Genomic DNA, 14,337 nt, shown 5'->3' with positions numbered 1-14,337 from the left:
TCTGCGGTTTCGCTCTGCTCAGCCTTGTCCACCGCGTCTGCGGTTTCGCTCTGCTCAGCCTTGTCCACCGCGTCTGCGGTTTCGCTCTGCTCAGCCTTGTCCACTGCGTCTGCGGTTTCGCTCTGCTCAGCCTTGTCCACCGAGTCTGCGGTTTCGCTCTGCTCAGCCTTGTCTACCGCGTCTGCGGTTTCGCTCTGCTCAGCCTTGTCTACCGCGTCTGCGGTTTCGCTCTGCTCAGCCTTGTCTACCGCGTCTGCGGTTTCGCTTTGCTCAGCCTTGTCTACCGCGTCTGCGGTTTCGCTCTGCTCAGCCCTGTCTACCGCGTCTGCAGTTTCGCTCTGCTCAGCCCTGTCTACCGGGTCTGCGGTTTCGCTCTGCTCTGTTTGATTACCGCATCTGCGGCTCTGAACTCGTCTCCCAGTCTGTACTGGACCTTACCCAGCCTGCGCTCTAGCCTGCCTGTTCCTGTATTCCCCGGTGTGGGTCAACAGCCGTGTCCGGAGTCTGACCTGGAGTAGACCCTGGTCCCTCTGCTCGGTTCCTCCCTGGTGCACTGGCGTTGTATGCCGTCGTGCGACCTTGGTCGGATCGAGCAGATATTTAGTTACGTCCCTCCAGGCACTCTCCGGTTCATGGCACAGTGGAACCACTAAACACGCACACGCCAGTCAGTCCGGGCGTGTGCATTACATTTACCATTGTCTGTTACCGTTCTATGCAGGCAAAAATTTGCAGAGCAAGTAAAAAAAAAATGTAAGGAGTGATCTGATTGTTGTGTACATCAACTGCACCACGTTTTGTAAATGACTCTTGACGGTTCCAGAAAATGTCTCGTTCAGCAAAGCATTTCGCAGTAAAGATTACATACATATTTCCTCCAGGATTACTCAGTGTACAAATATTCTGTTAATTCTAGAGTAACATCAGAGAACATTTAAACATGATAACATTTTTCACATTTTCTCTCCTCACAAGGTTATTGTGCCCTAGCTGTGCACTCCAGCACGCAGCTCAGACGCGCCATAAGACAGAAAGCGCGGAGTCAGCAGCTCTGAAGTACAGACAGCAAATTCATTTGGCGATAAATGACTGCAAGAAAAAGCAAAATCGCCTACTTGAGATAATACAAGAGGCAGAAGTGGAGAAACTCAAACTTGAAAGCTTGTCCAGGTCCTTAGAAAATATAGCTATAGCTACCAATGACTTTGAAATGCTATTTCAGGAGCAGATATTAAAAGACGGGCAGAAGATGATTGCAAGCTTATCTCAAGCAGTTAAGCAGGAAGTTTCAACAGGACACAGAAGTTGTAGAGACAGGCAAACCTTACTTAGTCCCCCAGGATATTGGTGTAGCCCAAATTCTACAGAAGTATCTTCATTTGTTTACTCAAATCGATAAGTCAATATAGTATCATGAAGGTCGATAGGATAAGGACATCATTATAATGTTTGGGCAGCACAGTGGCTCAGTGGTTAGCATTGTAGCGCTGGGGTCAAATCCCACCAAGGACAACATCGGCCAGCAGTTTGTATGTTCTCCCCGTGTTTGTGTGGGTTTCCTCCCACACTCCAAAGACATACTGATAAGCGCTGCGGGATGTGTTGGTGCATCCTAAGCAATGGCATTTAGCGCTTTCCATTTATGACTATATTATCATTACTGTATTAACATTGCTGTTATTTGATTTTGATTGACCCAGATTGTATCTTTGCAAATAAACCACTAAAACATTCTGGTTTTTAGATTAAATTTTTGGCCATTTCTGTTTAAAATGGCTAGCTCTACCCCCACCTACTGTATCCTCACCCATCCCTTGTAGATTGTGAGCCCTCGCGGGCAGGTTCCTCTCCTCTCCTGTACCAGTCGCCGTCACGGTTTGTTAAAGGTCTTAGGAAATGCTGTGATATTCACCCTTTGACTCCTATATAGGGATCAGGCCTGAGTCGTGGTCAGGTAAGAGCTAGAGGCAAGTCCAGGGGCTAAACAAAGACCTGACGTAAAGTAGGTATCCAACGCAGCAAAGTAATCGGTTCAAGAGCCAGGTCAGAAAACAGAATATTCAGTTCAATAGAAAGTGCATCGGAAGCAGAGTATGTCAGTCTAATAACTGGAGACACACAAATGGGACGCTATGTCCCTTCATTGGTTGCCAAACCCAACCTGCAACTGGTCTGCTAACTAGCTCCAGCAATTGGCATGCCTCAAGCAAAAACTAGATGTATGTAGACTTTTCATAAGGCATTTTTAAACCAAAAAGAAAAAAAGAACCTGCTAAAGAAACAATGGAAAATGCGGCAAAATAATATACCATACATGTGTGCAGCCATGTTAGTTCATGTTAGTCAGTTTAGGCAATTATTTTAGTAGTTTTCAACAAAAAATGCAGCCGGAGACTATTGATAAGATTACAGTTACACATTGTATACATGACAAAGAATAAGAGCACTTCCCAGCACAATCAATTTCTAACATCTCTGAAGGTAAAACACTGCATAATCTTACTATAAAGGGAATCAATCAGCAGGTTTTGCTATGTAATCTGAGAACAGCATGCTGTAGGTGCAGAGAGCCTGATTCCAGTGATGTGTCACTTACTAGACTGTGTATTGTTGTTTAAATAAAATCAGTGTTTTATCTGCAGGAGATTATTACTAAAGGACTATTTGTCTCATGCCATGTAGTTTTCCAGCTCTGTGTAACCCCGCTTACACCAATGATTAGCAGCTTTCTGCCTACACACAGTGTACACCAACAGTTGCCAATCTGTGGTGTGGGCGAGGCTATACAGAGCTCAGCATTCAGAGAACTGCTAGATCTACAGCAGAGAAAAAGAGGGATTTTATCAAAACTGCAGCAATGAGCCCAGTAAGTGATACATCACTGGAATCAGGGTCTCCGCCCTACATTCTGCACCTCTCATATTACATAGCAAAAAAACTGGTGTCAGATTCCCTTTAAGGGCTTACTAAAACATCAGTGTTTTTCATCTGTGTGTTGTCAGTATTTTCACTAAAAATGTACCCGGACAATTATATTATAGGGCAGACCGATATAAAAAAAATAATAATTGCCCATGTTCTTTCACTTTTTTTCATGTAGCTGTAGTAAACCTCCATTCAAATTTTTTTTTTCTGTACAAGACAGGAAGATAGATGATACATGTATGGTAAAAGTGGATGGCCCAAAATGGATATAAAAACTATACTATCACTAGGCTCCAAAAATGTATTTTTTTCAGTTACGAAATAGACATGAGCATGTTAATAAGGCTCCCTAAAAAGGTGATTTTAAGAAAGAGGTGAACAACATTTTCATTGCCCTTTTATATAACATCGCCCTTGGCCAAAAAATGGTTAAATATTGTTGATTTATTGCGAATGTACACAATTGCCGTTTTTCAGATCAATGCATAAATCAAGTATTTTCATATACAGCGGTTCACTATTCACTGTCTACTATGCCCTTTACTGGGTTTTATCTTTGATAATTCGTAAACAAATTACATGAGCATCAATAAGCGCTGTCTAAGGTGTAATTTTACTGACGAATATGGATATGAATGTGCACAAGCGCCGCCCGCAGCAAGGATGGCGCCAGTGCGAAATTTAAAAAAGGAGGCTTATACAAATGCGGAGGGGCCATGCCAGAGCCGAAGACCCTACCCACAGTCCCACCCCAATGCGCGAAGAGGCCACCAACATTTCTAAGGTGAATTAAACAAGAATCAGGCTATGAATTTTTTCACTACAGGTATCCATTAAATCAGTATAACAGGGCCATTATGGCCATACATTTACTTTAACAGGTTAAATCATGATGACAGGTTCTCTTTAATGTGAGACAGTAGAGAAAGTCGTATTACTGAAAGATAAACTCTGCTCTTTGCATTTCAAGAGTACAGGTGCCAATAAGTGCCAAGAGCAGCCACAGGATTTTACCAAAATTGTTCTTCTTGGTAGAAGTATAGTATGGAGATATACTTCATATTTTCTCACCAAAGTAAGTCAACCCAGTGCATTAAGCATGTGCCTGTTTTACTGAACACAAAGACAGAAAAAGACTTGGCGTTTAGCAGATCAGGTTTTAGTGTCCACTTATGTAAGTGACAAGACCATTCCAAGAACACAGTTAATGACTCTAGATGCATTGCACTAAAAGCCCCTGAGGGAGAAACACAAGATTCCTTGTAATTACAGATACAGACTGTTACAACATTACACATGCACAATCCAATAAAGTGATGAAAATGATCTTGCCAAATTTTTAAACTAATTTCTTGCTTGTTATCAGTATTGCTTCATTAAAGACTGAGCCCAGTCACTGATCGTTAATCTAGTTTTAGAAATGAAATGCGGCTTCATATCACTTTGAATGAGGAGATATTACACAGAAAAACTTACCAATTTTAAGTTTACTGAAATCTAGAAGTAATAGATTGTTATGAAAAATGTGTAATTTAGTTTCTATGAAATACAAATCACAATTTTGTGAAATTACCAATGTCCTTTAGGGGATACTGAAACGTGGTGTATTTGCTACAGAAATATTTCAATCAAAATCAGTTCCATACACCTACAATGTAGTCTTTCTTAGACTCTCTTCACACATTTGTATAAAACCGGTACCAGAAAAAAATAGTACCAATGTCATTAGGGCTATTTCACATGTCAATGTGTCCGGTATGTGTGGTGTCCTTTTCCACGCATACTGGAAACACTGACACACGCAGACCCATTCAAATCTATGGGTCTGCGCACATGTCAGTGTGTTTCCATGGACCATTTGTCCATGTGCTCCACAAGCTGACATGTCCGTTTTTTTACACAGTGCAGGGTCCGCAAAATGTCCCACGCTGAACACACATGGATGACATCCGTGTGTCATCAGTGTGACATGTACCGGCGCCTAGGAATCAGTGTACAGTTAGCGCTGTTCCCAAGCACCTGGTGCTAAATGCTGCCCTCATCATTGTCCCTTGCTCGCGTTGTGATCAGCATGAGCAAGGGACAATGTTGGGAGTAGTAGTCTGCTTCCGCAGTTTCCATGTGTAAACTTAAGAATAAAATAAGAAAATCCTTATACTTACCTGTCTGGAGATGTCGCCCGCTGTAATCACCTGACTGCTGATGCCGAGGAGCCGGGGAGAATGAGTGGGCCCCGGAGCTGCATTGAGCTCAGGGGCAGTGTCCTGTCACTCAGTGAGCTCCACTGAGAAGAGCATAATGTAGTGACAGAGTGCCTAATTCCAGTGATTTTCTCTTACTGAGCTGCAACTGGTGTTTTGATATAATCACTGTTTTATCAGTGGGAGATTATTATCACAAGTGGACTAGTAAACTTGCTGCCATGTAGTCCTCCATATTCATGAGTTCTAAAAAGCCCTGCCCCATGACAGATTGGCTGCTTTCTGCCTATGCACAGTATAAACTAAAAGCTGTCTATCAGTGGTGGGGGTAGGGTCATATAAAGTTCAGCTTTCAGAGAACTTATAGATCTGCAGCAGATAACAGTGATTTTAATAGAATTGCAGCAAGCAGAAAAGTGAGACATCACTGGAATCAGGGTCCCTGCCCCTACACCATGTTCGTCTCAGATGGGGTCACAAAAATCTAGCTATAGATTACCTTTAAACTAATACAGAACAAAGATATTACAATCCAGAAAGATAACTTAACACTTAAAGGGGTATTCTCAAGTTATTATTTTTTTTTTAATTAGACAACATGAACATAAGCAAGTTTGCAACTGATTTCCTTTCTTTATCATTATTCCCCTGCAAGGACAGTTTTTATCTTCCATAGTGTATAGCTGGTTTCCATGGAGTTTGGCACTTGTGTCTGCCCAGACCCTGGCCAAGTGTGCTCAGTAGGTACATTCCTGCCACCTCTCTCCACCATTTTGATTTCTGTACAGCTGTTAGCTGTTCACCTGGTTCCCTCTTAGCTCCTGACAAGTTGCTGTTATAAATCTTGCAAAACTACCAGCTCTGCTGCCTTTAGTGCAGTTCATCTAATAATGGCTCTCACTGTCTGAAGCTGTGTGCTTGTTCATATGTACTGTTATCGCTATATGTTAATATAGTGATAGCATTCTACACTCCAAAACAAACCACCGATAGCTGAATATGTTACAGCAGAACTTATACTGAACTTTATAGTTCTACTAATACTACAGCTCTGCTACTCACCAGAACTGTCCCTCATGGAGGAGTGACTGCACTGCCAGAAACCAGCACGTGAAACACACTGAAAAGCTGTGTGATGATTAAGAGACAACTTGAGAATAAACCTTTAACGCAACAAAAGTAAGATGAATTTGAGTAGTTGGCTGTTGACTTACATCTTTCTGCATGGTGATATCTTTTTAATTTAAGAAGGGCTTCATCTGTAAATGGGTTGTTTCTGAAGCATGTATATTGATTTCTGCACAGCCCACTGAGATTAATAGGACAGTCTCAGAAATGTCAGCACTTTTGCCATGACTGATTTAGTAAATGCTTGTATTCCCTGCGAAATAACAATTCTGAAGCATCTTAAACATTTCTTCAGAATTAAACCTCAAAATGTTTGATCAAATACAGTTCTGCTCATTGCTATTGGCACCCATGAAGTTAAAGTACATAATATCTCCTGAAAAAAATGAATGAAGTGAAACAGTTTTTTTGTATAGAGCACTCGTGTTAAATACAAAAGAGCAAATGATAAACAATAATTTAAAACAAAAAAACAATGGGAGGGAAAAATAGAAAAACCCAAAGTTTGTTGTGTCACTGGTATTGGCACCCTTTACATTAATTTAGTATGGAAACACATTTTGACTCACCTGTGCTAAATCACAAAAGAGATTCACTTGTGATTAATCGTCAGTGCCCATGTGACATGAATTAGCCAATGAATGATGATTTCACTGATTAAAAAGCCACATGGTAGTTTCAACAGTGTGAAATGTTATTAAGAAGTTTGCCAAGCATGGAACCGTCAAGAACCTCCCTGGACGTGGGGGAAAGAGGAAAATTGACAAGAGATGTCTTGGTTGGTGCAAATGATGGAAAAAACACCACGTCAAACATTCAAAGACCTGAAGGCCAAGCTGGAACAGTCTGGGATCATGGTTTCAACAAGTACCATACGCCGCACACTAAACCAAGCAGAGCTTTATGGGCGAAGGCCAAGGAAGAAACCATTGCTGAACAAAGACATAAAAAGGAATGACTGATCTTTGCCAAAGAGTACCTTGATAAACCACAATCCTTCTGGGAAAAATGTTCTATGGACAGATGAAACAAAAATAAAGCTTTTTGACAATGCAAAGCAACAGTTTGTTTACAGATGGTGCAATGAAGCTTATAAGGAAAAGAACACCTTACCAACAATTAAGCATGGTAGAAGATCCATAATTCTGTGGAGTTGCTTTGCTGTGTCTGGTACTGGAGGCCTTGACCGTATCACAGGAATCATCAAATCAGAGCATTATCAAGAGATTTTAGAGTGAAATGTCCTACCCAGTGTAAGAAAACTTGGTTTGAGTCAAAGATCATGGGTCCTCCAGCAAGACAATAACCCAAAGCACACATCCAAAAATACAGAGGAATGGTTGAAAAATAAAAAATGGACTGTTTTAAAATGGCCAGCAATGAGTCTTGACCTCAATTCCATTAATAATCTTTGGGGTGAGCTGAAACCCGCCATTGGGAAAAAGAACCCTGCCATTGGGAAAACATTCAAGAGCTTGAACAAACTGCAAAGGAAGAGTGGGAGGAAATTCGAGCTGAGAAGTGCAAGAAGCTTATAGATGGCTACAAGAAACGTTTGGAGGCTGTCAGCAATGCCAAAGGGTGTGCAACCAAGTATTAATTAGGGGTGCCTTTATTGCTGCACATGCTGTTTATTCTGTTTCTTCTTTGAAATTGCAACATGGAAGCTGAAAAACAATGTTTTATTATTTTTTTACTTTAGACCACTAATTAAAAAATCCCGAGGATATAACTTTCATACATTTCCATTTCTGAAGATATTGTACAGTCTATGAAAAAAATGAAGAAGTGCCAATAATGGTGAGCACCACTGTACACTGTGTCAGTGGAGTGTGTACCTACATACTACAACATACTATCAATTCTTATGTGACAGAATGTGCAGGAATGTACCCTATAAACAAGAGGAATTGCAACATTTCACGTGACTTCAAAAGTCACAGTGTTCTGTATGTTATTCTACTTTAAAAGTAGTATAACATACAGAACAATGCAAAGTTCTAAACAAAGCTGCTCCATAATTATTTCATGGTGAATACAAATATTTACTAAAACACTAAATACACTTTTAAAATGTAACTCTAGTCTGGCAGTGCTGTTTTGAAAGGTACTCCAACTACAAAGCTGAAATGGAAATCCCAGTAATTTAGTTGCTAGGGTTTCTACTACACAATAAATATTTGTGCTAGGACACCAAAATTTGAGGGTTACATGAAACATTTTTTGCACTGATTCTGGATAATTGAGTAGCATTCTGTAATGATCTGAATAGTTGGCAAATGTGGAGTACCCGACTGTGGCCACTATACAGTCAACGGAGCTGTGCAGCTCTGTAACTGAGCACTTCCGGCGGCCGTCGACACTGGGAATAGGTGATTGGCAGGGGTACCGGATGTTGCACCACCATAGATCAGACACTGATGACCTATACTAAGGATAGGCCATCAATGTTAAAGTCCAGGAAAACCCCTTTAAAGTATATTTTCACTGAAATGCCAGAGAAAAATATTCCTGGCTGCAATTTGGAAGCTAAATTCTGATTAATGCTGTCGGAGGTTTTGGCAGCACAGATCAGGTGTCAGTCCCTTTAAATGTATTGGAGCAATATTAAATGTCTGGAATGTGTTCATAATAAATGAAAAATAAATGAATGCGTTCTCAAAGTCTGCAGGTTTGAGTCCTGCCACCTTAAGCATAGAGCACTACTTGTATGTATAGTGTACAACCTAATACACAGTATAACAATATAATCTTTCCAAATTAGCACAATTAGCACTTTATAAACTGAATACATTTTGTCAGACTATATGTTTCACACCAGTGTTGAGAATTAAGGAAACACTAAGCAGCCCAGGATTCATCACAATGTGCCAAAGGTACTAAACAAAACTGATGGAAAATCTATTCAAGACCACTCCAAACCATTTATTTCATTAATGAAATGGAAATTAAAGAACAGAGACTTCTGCTGGTGTTCCTTTCCATACCTGCTTTTTATAATTTATTTCATCAGTGTAATTTTCAAGGCTTCCAATTTCCTTTGTGTTACGCAAATGCACATTTACAAGCAGCTGGAATCAGTCCAACATATAATGAATATGACTTAAATCTTAACAGTCTTACACTTACATTATACGTTCTCTGACTTTCCCAATTCACCACTCTGCTAATTGTACTAAGTAAAGCAAGAAAAATACACTGCCATCACTAATGCTGTTATTTTACTGATAAACTGAATACAATGAAGAAATTAAATAAAATAATTTAGAATTTTATGAATATACTGGAACGTTCATAGTGTTTTGAAGACGGCTCATGGTGCATATTTCCACTGTGATTTTCCTAAGACATGGCAAAAATATATAGAAATTGCCATCATGTTTGAAAATGTAGTAAGACTGCATTGTTTGTACTCGTATGTCCCTGAAAACACAATGAAATCGCTTTACTTTTTCCATGCTTTTGGAAAATTGCCGCTAAAAACTTCCAATTATGGATGCAGTCTAAGAATTTGGGGGAGTCAAAATTGGAAGTGGTTATATTCTATACTAGAAAAAAAAACGAAAAAAAAAATCATTTGTGTTCACACATTGTTTTTTTCCCCAGGACAAAGCCAAAAGGCGAAACTCAGAGTTGAGCAGATGATCTCATTACAGATATAATTTTAAATGTGTTACTTTAAAGACATTTTTAGTAAGTATGATAGCTCCCATGGTACATTACTATTGCATTGCTATTAATAATTTCAGTTTCCTTCCAAAATATTTTCCAAACCTATATAAATAATATAAATATATATAATATAAATGTATCCAACCTAACAATGCATGATAATTATTACCAAGAACCCTACTAAGTTTACAATTAAATAAAATACAGATTATCATCTCAGAATCTTAAAGCAAAGTTAAATTAAAGGGGTTGTCCGGCCGTAGGATACCAGTCTGCGACAGCACTTATTGGACCTAGTTGTCAATTTATTCATAAAGGAGGATTTATAATGGAACAGAAGAGTGCAAAGTATTTACTGAAAAAGACATGTCGGGAGAACTGAGGGATCCGCTTTAATTCAGTACGGGCCCATTTTTATTGCATGCCCTATTTAGGATTCTAGTGATGCGCCAGCTGATGTCAGATTATATAACCCATCTATCTTATTGCTTTCTTTGAGTTGCAAATATGTGTTGGAATGAGATACTGTACTGCAAACTTTCCCCCTGGTACAGTGCAGAATGTATAATTTAGGAGTTCCTGTATGGTCAGTCACATGATATTACAGTTCCACTGATTCATAAAAGTTAATTCAAAAACCATAGACACTGAACGCATAGCTGCTGCTGACAGAACATAGATATATCGAACACTTCTACTTGTGCAGGCCTTTCTCAGTGTTTCATTCTTAACATATTCCGCTCTTTTTTAACCAATGAATTATTGAAATAATAAAAATAGATTAGATTGTGTTCAGCGAAAATGCTCTGCTTACCACGTATATTCTGATGCATTTTAACAAATTATTTTAGGCAGATCTAGGCTATTTGTGCTTGCATTTTTTTCAGCAGTACTAATGACATTGTTATGAATCACCTTCTGTAACTCCTCTAAGGTTACAAGCTGTAATGATCATTTTTCACCTAGGCTACTAATGCCTAATCTAGTTTTTAAAGCGAATGTGTCATCAGAAAATGACCTATTGTTCAAACCAGGTTTTTATGTGAAAATTATTTAACAAATTTTTTTTTATATTTTTGTAGCGCTAAAATCATGATCTTTTATGAATACCAGCTACAGGCAGACTTTCACAGGAGGTTCAGAATGACAGGCACAGAGGTCATCAGCAGCCCCCCCCGGTGGTCATGACATCCCATAGGCGCCCTGCATCACTTCACGGGCGCACTGATGGGAGCATGGAATGACACGCCCCCTTGCTGATGCCCCCTTGAGAGCAGCATTTAACAGGTTAACAATCTCTTGGTACCACCCACAGTTAGAGGCAGGTGTTGGCTGCAGCACACAACCACCATCTGCTGAGTGATGTGAACCTGCATCAAAATAAATGTATGTCAAAAGTCATGAAGGGTTTAAAAGTAGGGATGAGTGGACCCAGTCCAAAGTTCGGTTCGAATATGAGAACTGTACCCAAATTTGAACCAGAACCTGAAACCTATTGAAAACAATTGGGACCCGAACTTTGGACTGGAAATTTCTCTCTCCCTCTCTCTCAGACTTCACCTGGAACTCCAAACATTAAAATGGACTTCCAGGAGAAGTCCGTGTTCGGAGATTTGCACCAAACACTCAGTGTCTGGCTAATTCATCTCTAGTTATAAGCTTAAATAGTGGAAAGTGCCCCAGCGAGGTAGTCGCTTTGACACCCTACAGACAATTTGTGTCCTCCCTCTAATGTGTGGCTGGGTATGTGAAATTCTTCACTTACTTCAGACCATCCGATCGTGGCTGTCTCCAGGCATTTCTCTTCTGGGAACATGGCAGCAATAAATTCAGAGGACACGAAGGTCTTAACCATAACTGGTATTTTACTTGGGGGAGAGGAGTATATACAGTATTTACAGTCAGGTACATTTTATAAGGCCCAACAGGTTTTCATCTCCCATACAGGTGCTAGAAACATCTTCAGCCCTGGTGCCCTCTTTAGGTGAAGCATCTCTCTAACTCTATTCTCTAGCTGAAGAGAAGTTTCCTCACCAGCAACAGTGTATCCGGATCCTATATCTCCCACATGGCTTAGCCTGGAGTCCTATCTTCCTCTGCTACCTGCAGACTAGAAGTGCCCCGGGGTCCTCAATACCTCTGTTGAGTTTCTCTGGCCAGCTAATGGGACTCCTGCGTGAGGATATATTTACACTGCTTATCCACTGTCTGAGGGTAGAGAGCCCCCGTCTACCCTAGCAGACAATTTCTCTGGATGTCCGCCCGTAAGGCTTCCAGTCGCAACTCTGATAGGACTCCAACCGACACTTTCTGGAAAATTCTCCAGACGTTACCTAGGATGCCCCGCCCCCTGCGGCAGTTAATTACTCACTGTCATTCTGGTAGCAGGCTTTCACTAACAGCTGCACCCAACAGTGGCATTTTGTGGCCGATTAAAAGTACTACAGCTCCACAAGGAAATATGTCAAACTAAACCCCAGATATACTCCACGCCTGACCGAGACACTGCGTTCCCCCCTCTACTCTACTGACTGTACCACTGAAGCTAACCCCTTAACTTGACCTAACAGCAGTTCAGAGGGACCTAACTATGGGAACATGTTATTCTACTACTTTAGTACCAAAGGAAGGTTACACCCTTCTTCACTATTACATTAGCATGCAAACATAACCACTTGCTGGAATGTTAGAGGTTGTCTTGAGATTGCTGGGGATCTGTCAGCCAGCACCCCCAGTGTACAGTTCAAATCTACATTAATAGAGGTGGTTGAATAAAAGTGAAACACAAAGCGAAACACAGCAACATTGTACATTGCTTAATGGCTGCTTCCACATATAGCACTTTCTCCCTTTTCCATTCTTCCATTTTCAATGGAAGTGGAAAGCTGTAGAAATTAAAAATGTAATATATATGTGCATCTGCTTGTGATTGGTCACGCCAAGGGTGCACCGAAGCCTCTTTTAAATATGAATTAAAAGTTATTTTCTCTGTCACTATACCAGTAACCAGGACTGTGGAGTCGGAGCCAGTGTATATTTTGGTGGAGTCTGAGTAGGTATAAAATGGACCGACTCCGACTCCTAAAATATATAATAATTGGGTACAGTAGTCCAATGCAGGGTATGCTGTAAAAAATTTTGGGAAAGTTATAAAATGTCCTATAAATGTCTGTTCTGTTCCTGATCTCAGGATCTCAGCTTTTAGTGGAGATGAATCTGTGCTACACTTTATGTACATGCTCAGTAGGGAGGCAGTGCTGAGGAGTCGGAGGTTTGGCTTACAAACTCCACAGCCCTGCCAGTAACAGCTAAGCTAGTATGGTTGTTATAAAGCTAAGTCCCCTACAACACTGTATAGCCTATTTAAAATGCATTTTGGGGGTGATGGACCATGTGTTTATCAAGAAAACTATATATATGTGAAGAAATGGTAGCAGAGAGACCCCGCAGAATCCCACCGCTGCCACCAATGTGAAGCAATGGCAGCAGAGAGACCCCGCAGAATACCATCACTGCCACCACTTGTGATGGATCCACACCCCGCCACCCGCCTGACATCACTATTACGTCAGACAGATCCCGTGATACGGATCTGCTCTTTGCACCAACATGACGTTCCGCACCCCCTCGAGGATGCGTAAGGTCAAATTGGTACAGTTCTACACAGACACCCCCTGTCCACATGGGTACAAAAAGGCACCAGGGAGTGAGAAGAGGTGGCCCACTCAGTCACTGACATGGCACCACACTCGCTCACACCCCTGACAGGCTGAGAGGCTCCTTTACTTCCTCCAGTGAAGCAGTGCCTGGTCAGCCTGGGAGTGCTGCCACCAGTTTCTATTAGATATAATGTAATTATATCAGGCTAGAAACCAGCCTGGTAGCGTGTTCTTTGGACCGTGAGTTTGTGGATTGAGATAAAAGAGCAGCCCAAGGTTAAATTATATATATTTAATTGCCTTAGGGGCACACTAGACAATACACTATATACATAAAGGTTATATATACACAATGGTCAGAGTTGCAAAAACAATAGTAGGGGTACAAAAGATATAAAGCAGTTATTAAGAGTCAGTTACCAGTCAGATGGACGACCTGGCTTTTGGGGGAAGGGCTACCACATGGGGGCTCTCTCTTTTTGTTGCAGGACTTTTCCCACATGACGTGACGTCATGTCCTCCCAAGGAAAAAGACAATAGAGCCAGGGCTGCTGGGGCTCTTAGCTTCTCTGGGTCACTCCCCTTACTGCCCCCTGGTTGGACTTAAATCTCCACCCCTGGTCTCTCTCATCTACAAACTCCAAAAACTAAAATGGGCTATACGTCCTTATTGGACGGTCCTAGGGAGTCAGTTCTGGTGTTATTGTGACACCCCAGGGGTCTGGTTGCCACAGTAATAGAGATATTATGTC

At 41.0% G+C, this 14,337-nt stretch overlaps 2 protein-coding genes across 6 annotated transcripts in view; one reads left to right on the top strand and one right to left on the bottom strand.

The window, feature by feature from the left end:
• LOC141258130 (E3 ubiquitin-protein ligase TRIM32-like) overlaps positions 1-1,692 on the top strand; it is a 31,335-nt gene extending 29,643 nt beyond the window's left edge. The window contains exon 2 of the mRNA XM_073673136.1: positions 976-1,692. Within this exon, the coding sequence (XP_073529237.1) occupies positions 976-1,399 (424 nt within the window). The 3' untranslated portion in view covers positions 1,400-1,692. The remainder of the gene's footprint in view (positions 1-975) is intronic.
• The window catches only part of DLGAP2 (DLG associated protein 2), a 1,383,198-nt gene that overhangs the window by 1,055,824 nt on the left and 313,037 nt on the right, over positions 1-14,337 (bottom strand). The gene's annotated exons all lie outside the window — the stretch shown is intronic.

This window comes from Phyllobates terribilis, unplaced genomic scaffold (assembly GCF_046119375.1).
Source record: "Phyllobates terribilis strain yellow unplaced genomic scaffold, ASM4611937v1 Scaffold_3__8_contigs__length_932513732, whole genome shotgun sequence".
Lineage (NCBI taxonomy): Eukaryota > Metazoa > Chordata > Amphibia > Anura > Dendrobatidae > Phyllobates > Phyllobates terribilis.
This window is presented reverse-complemented; position numbering and strand designations above follow the sequence as displayed.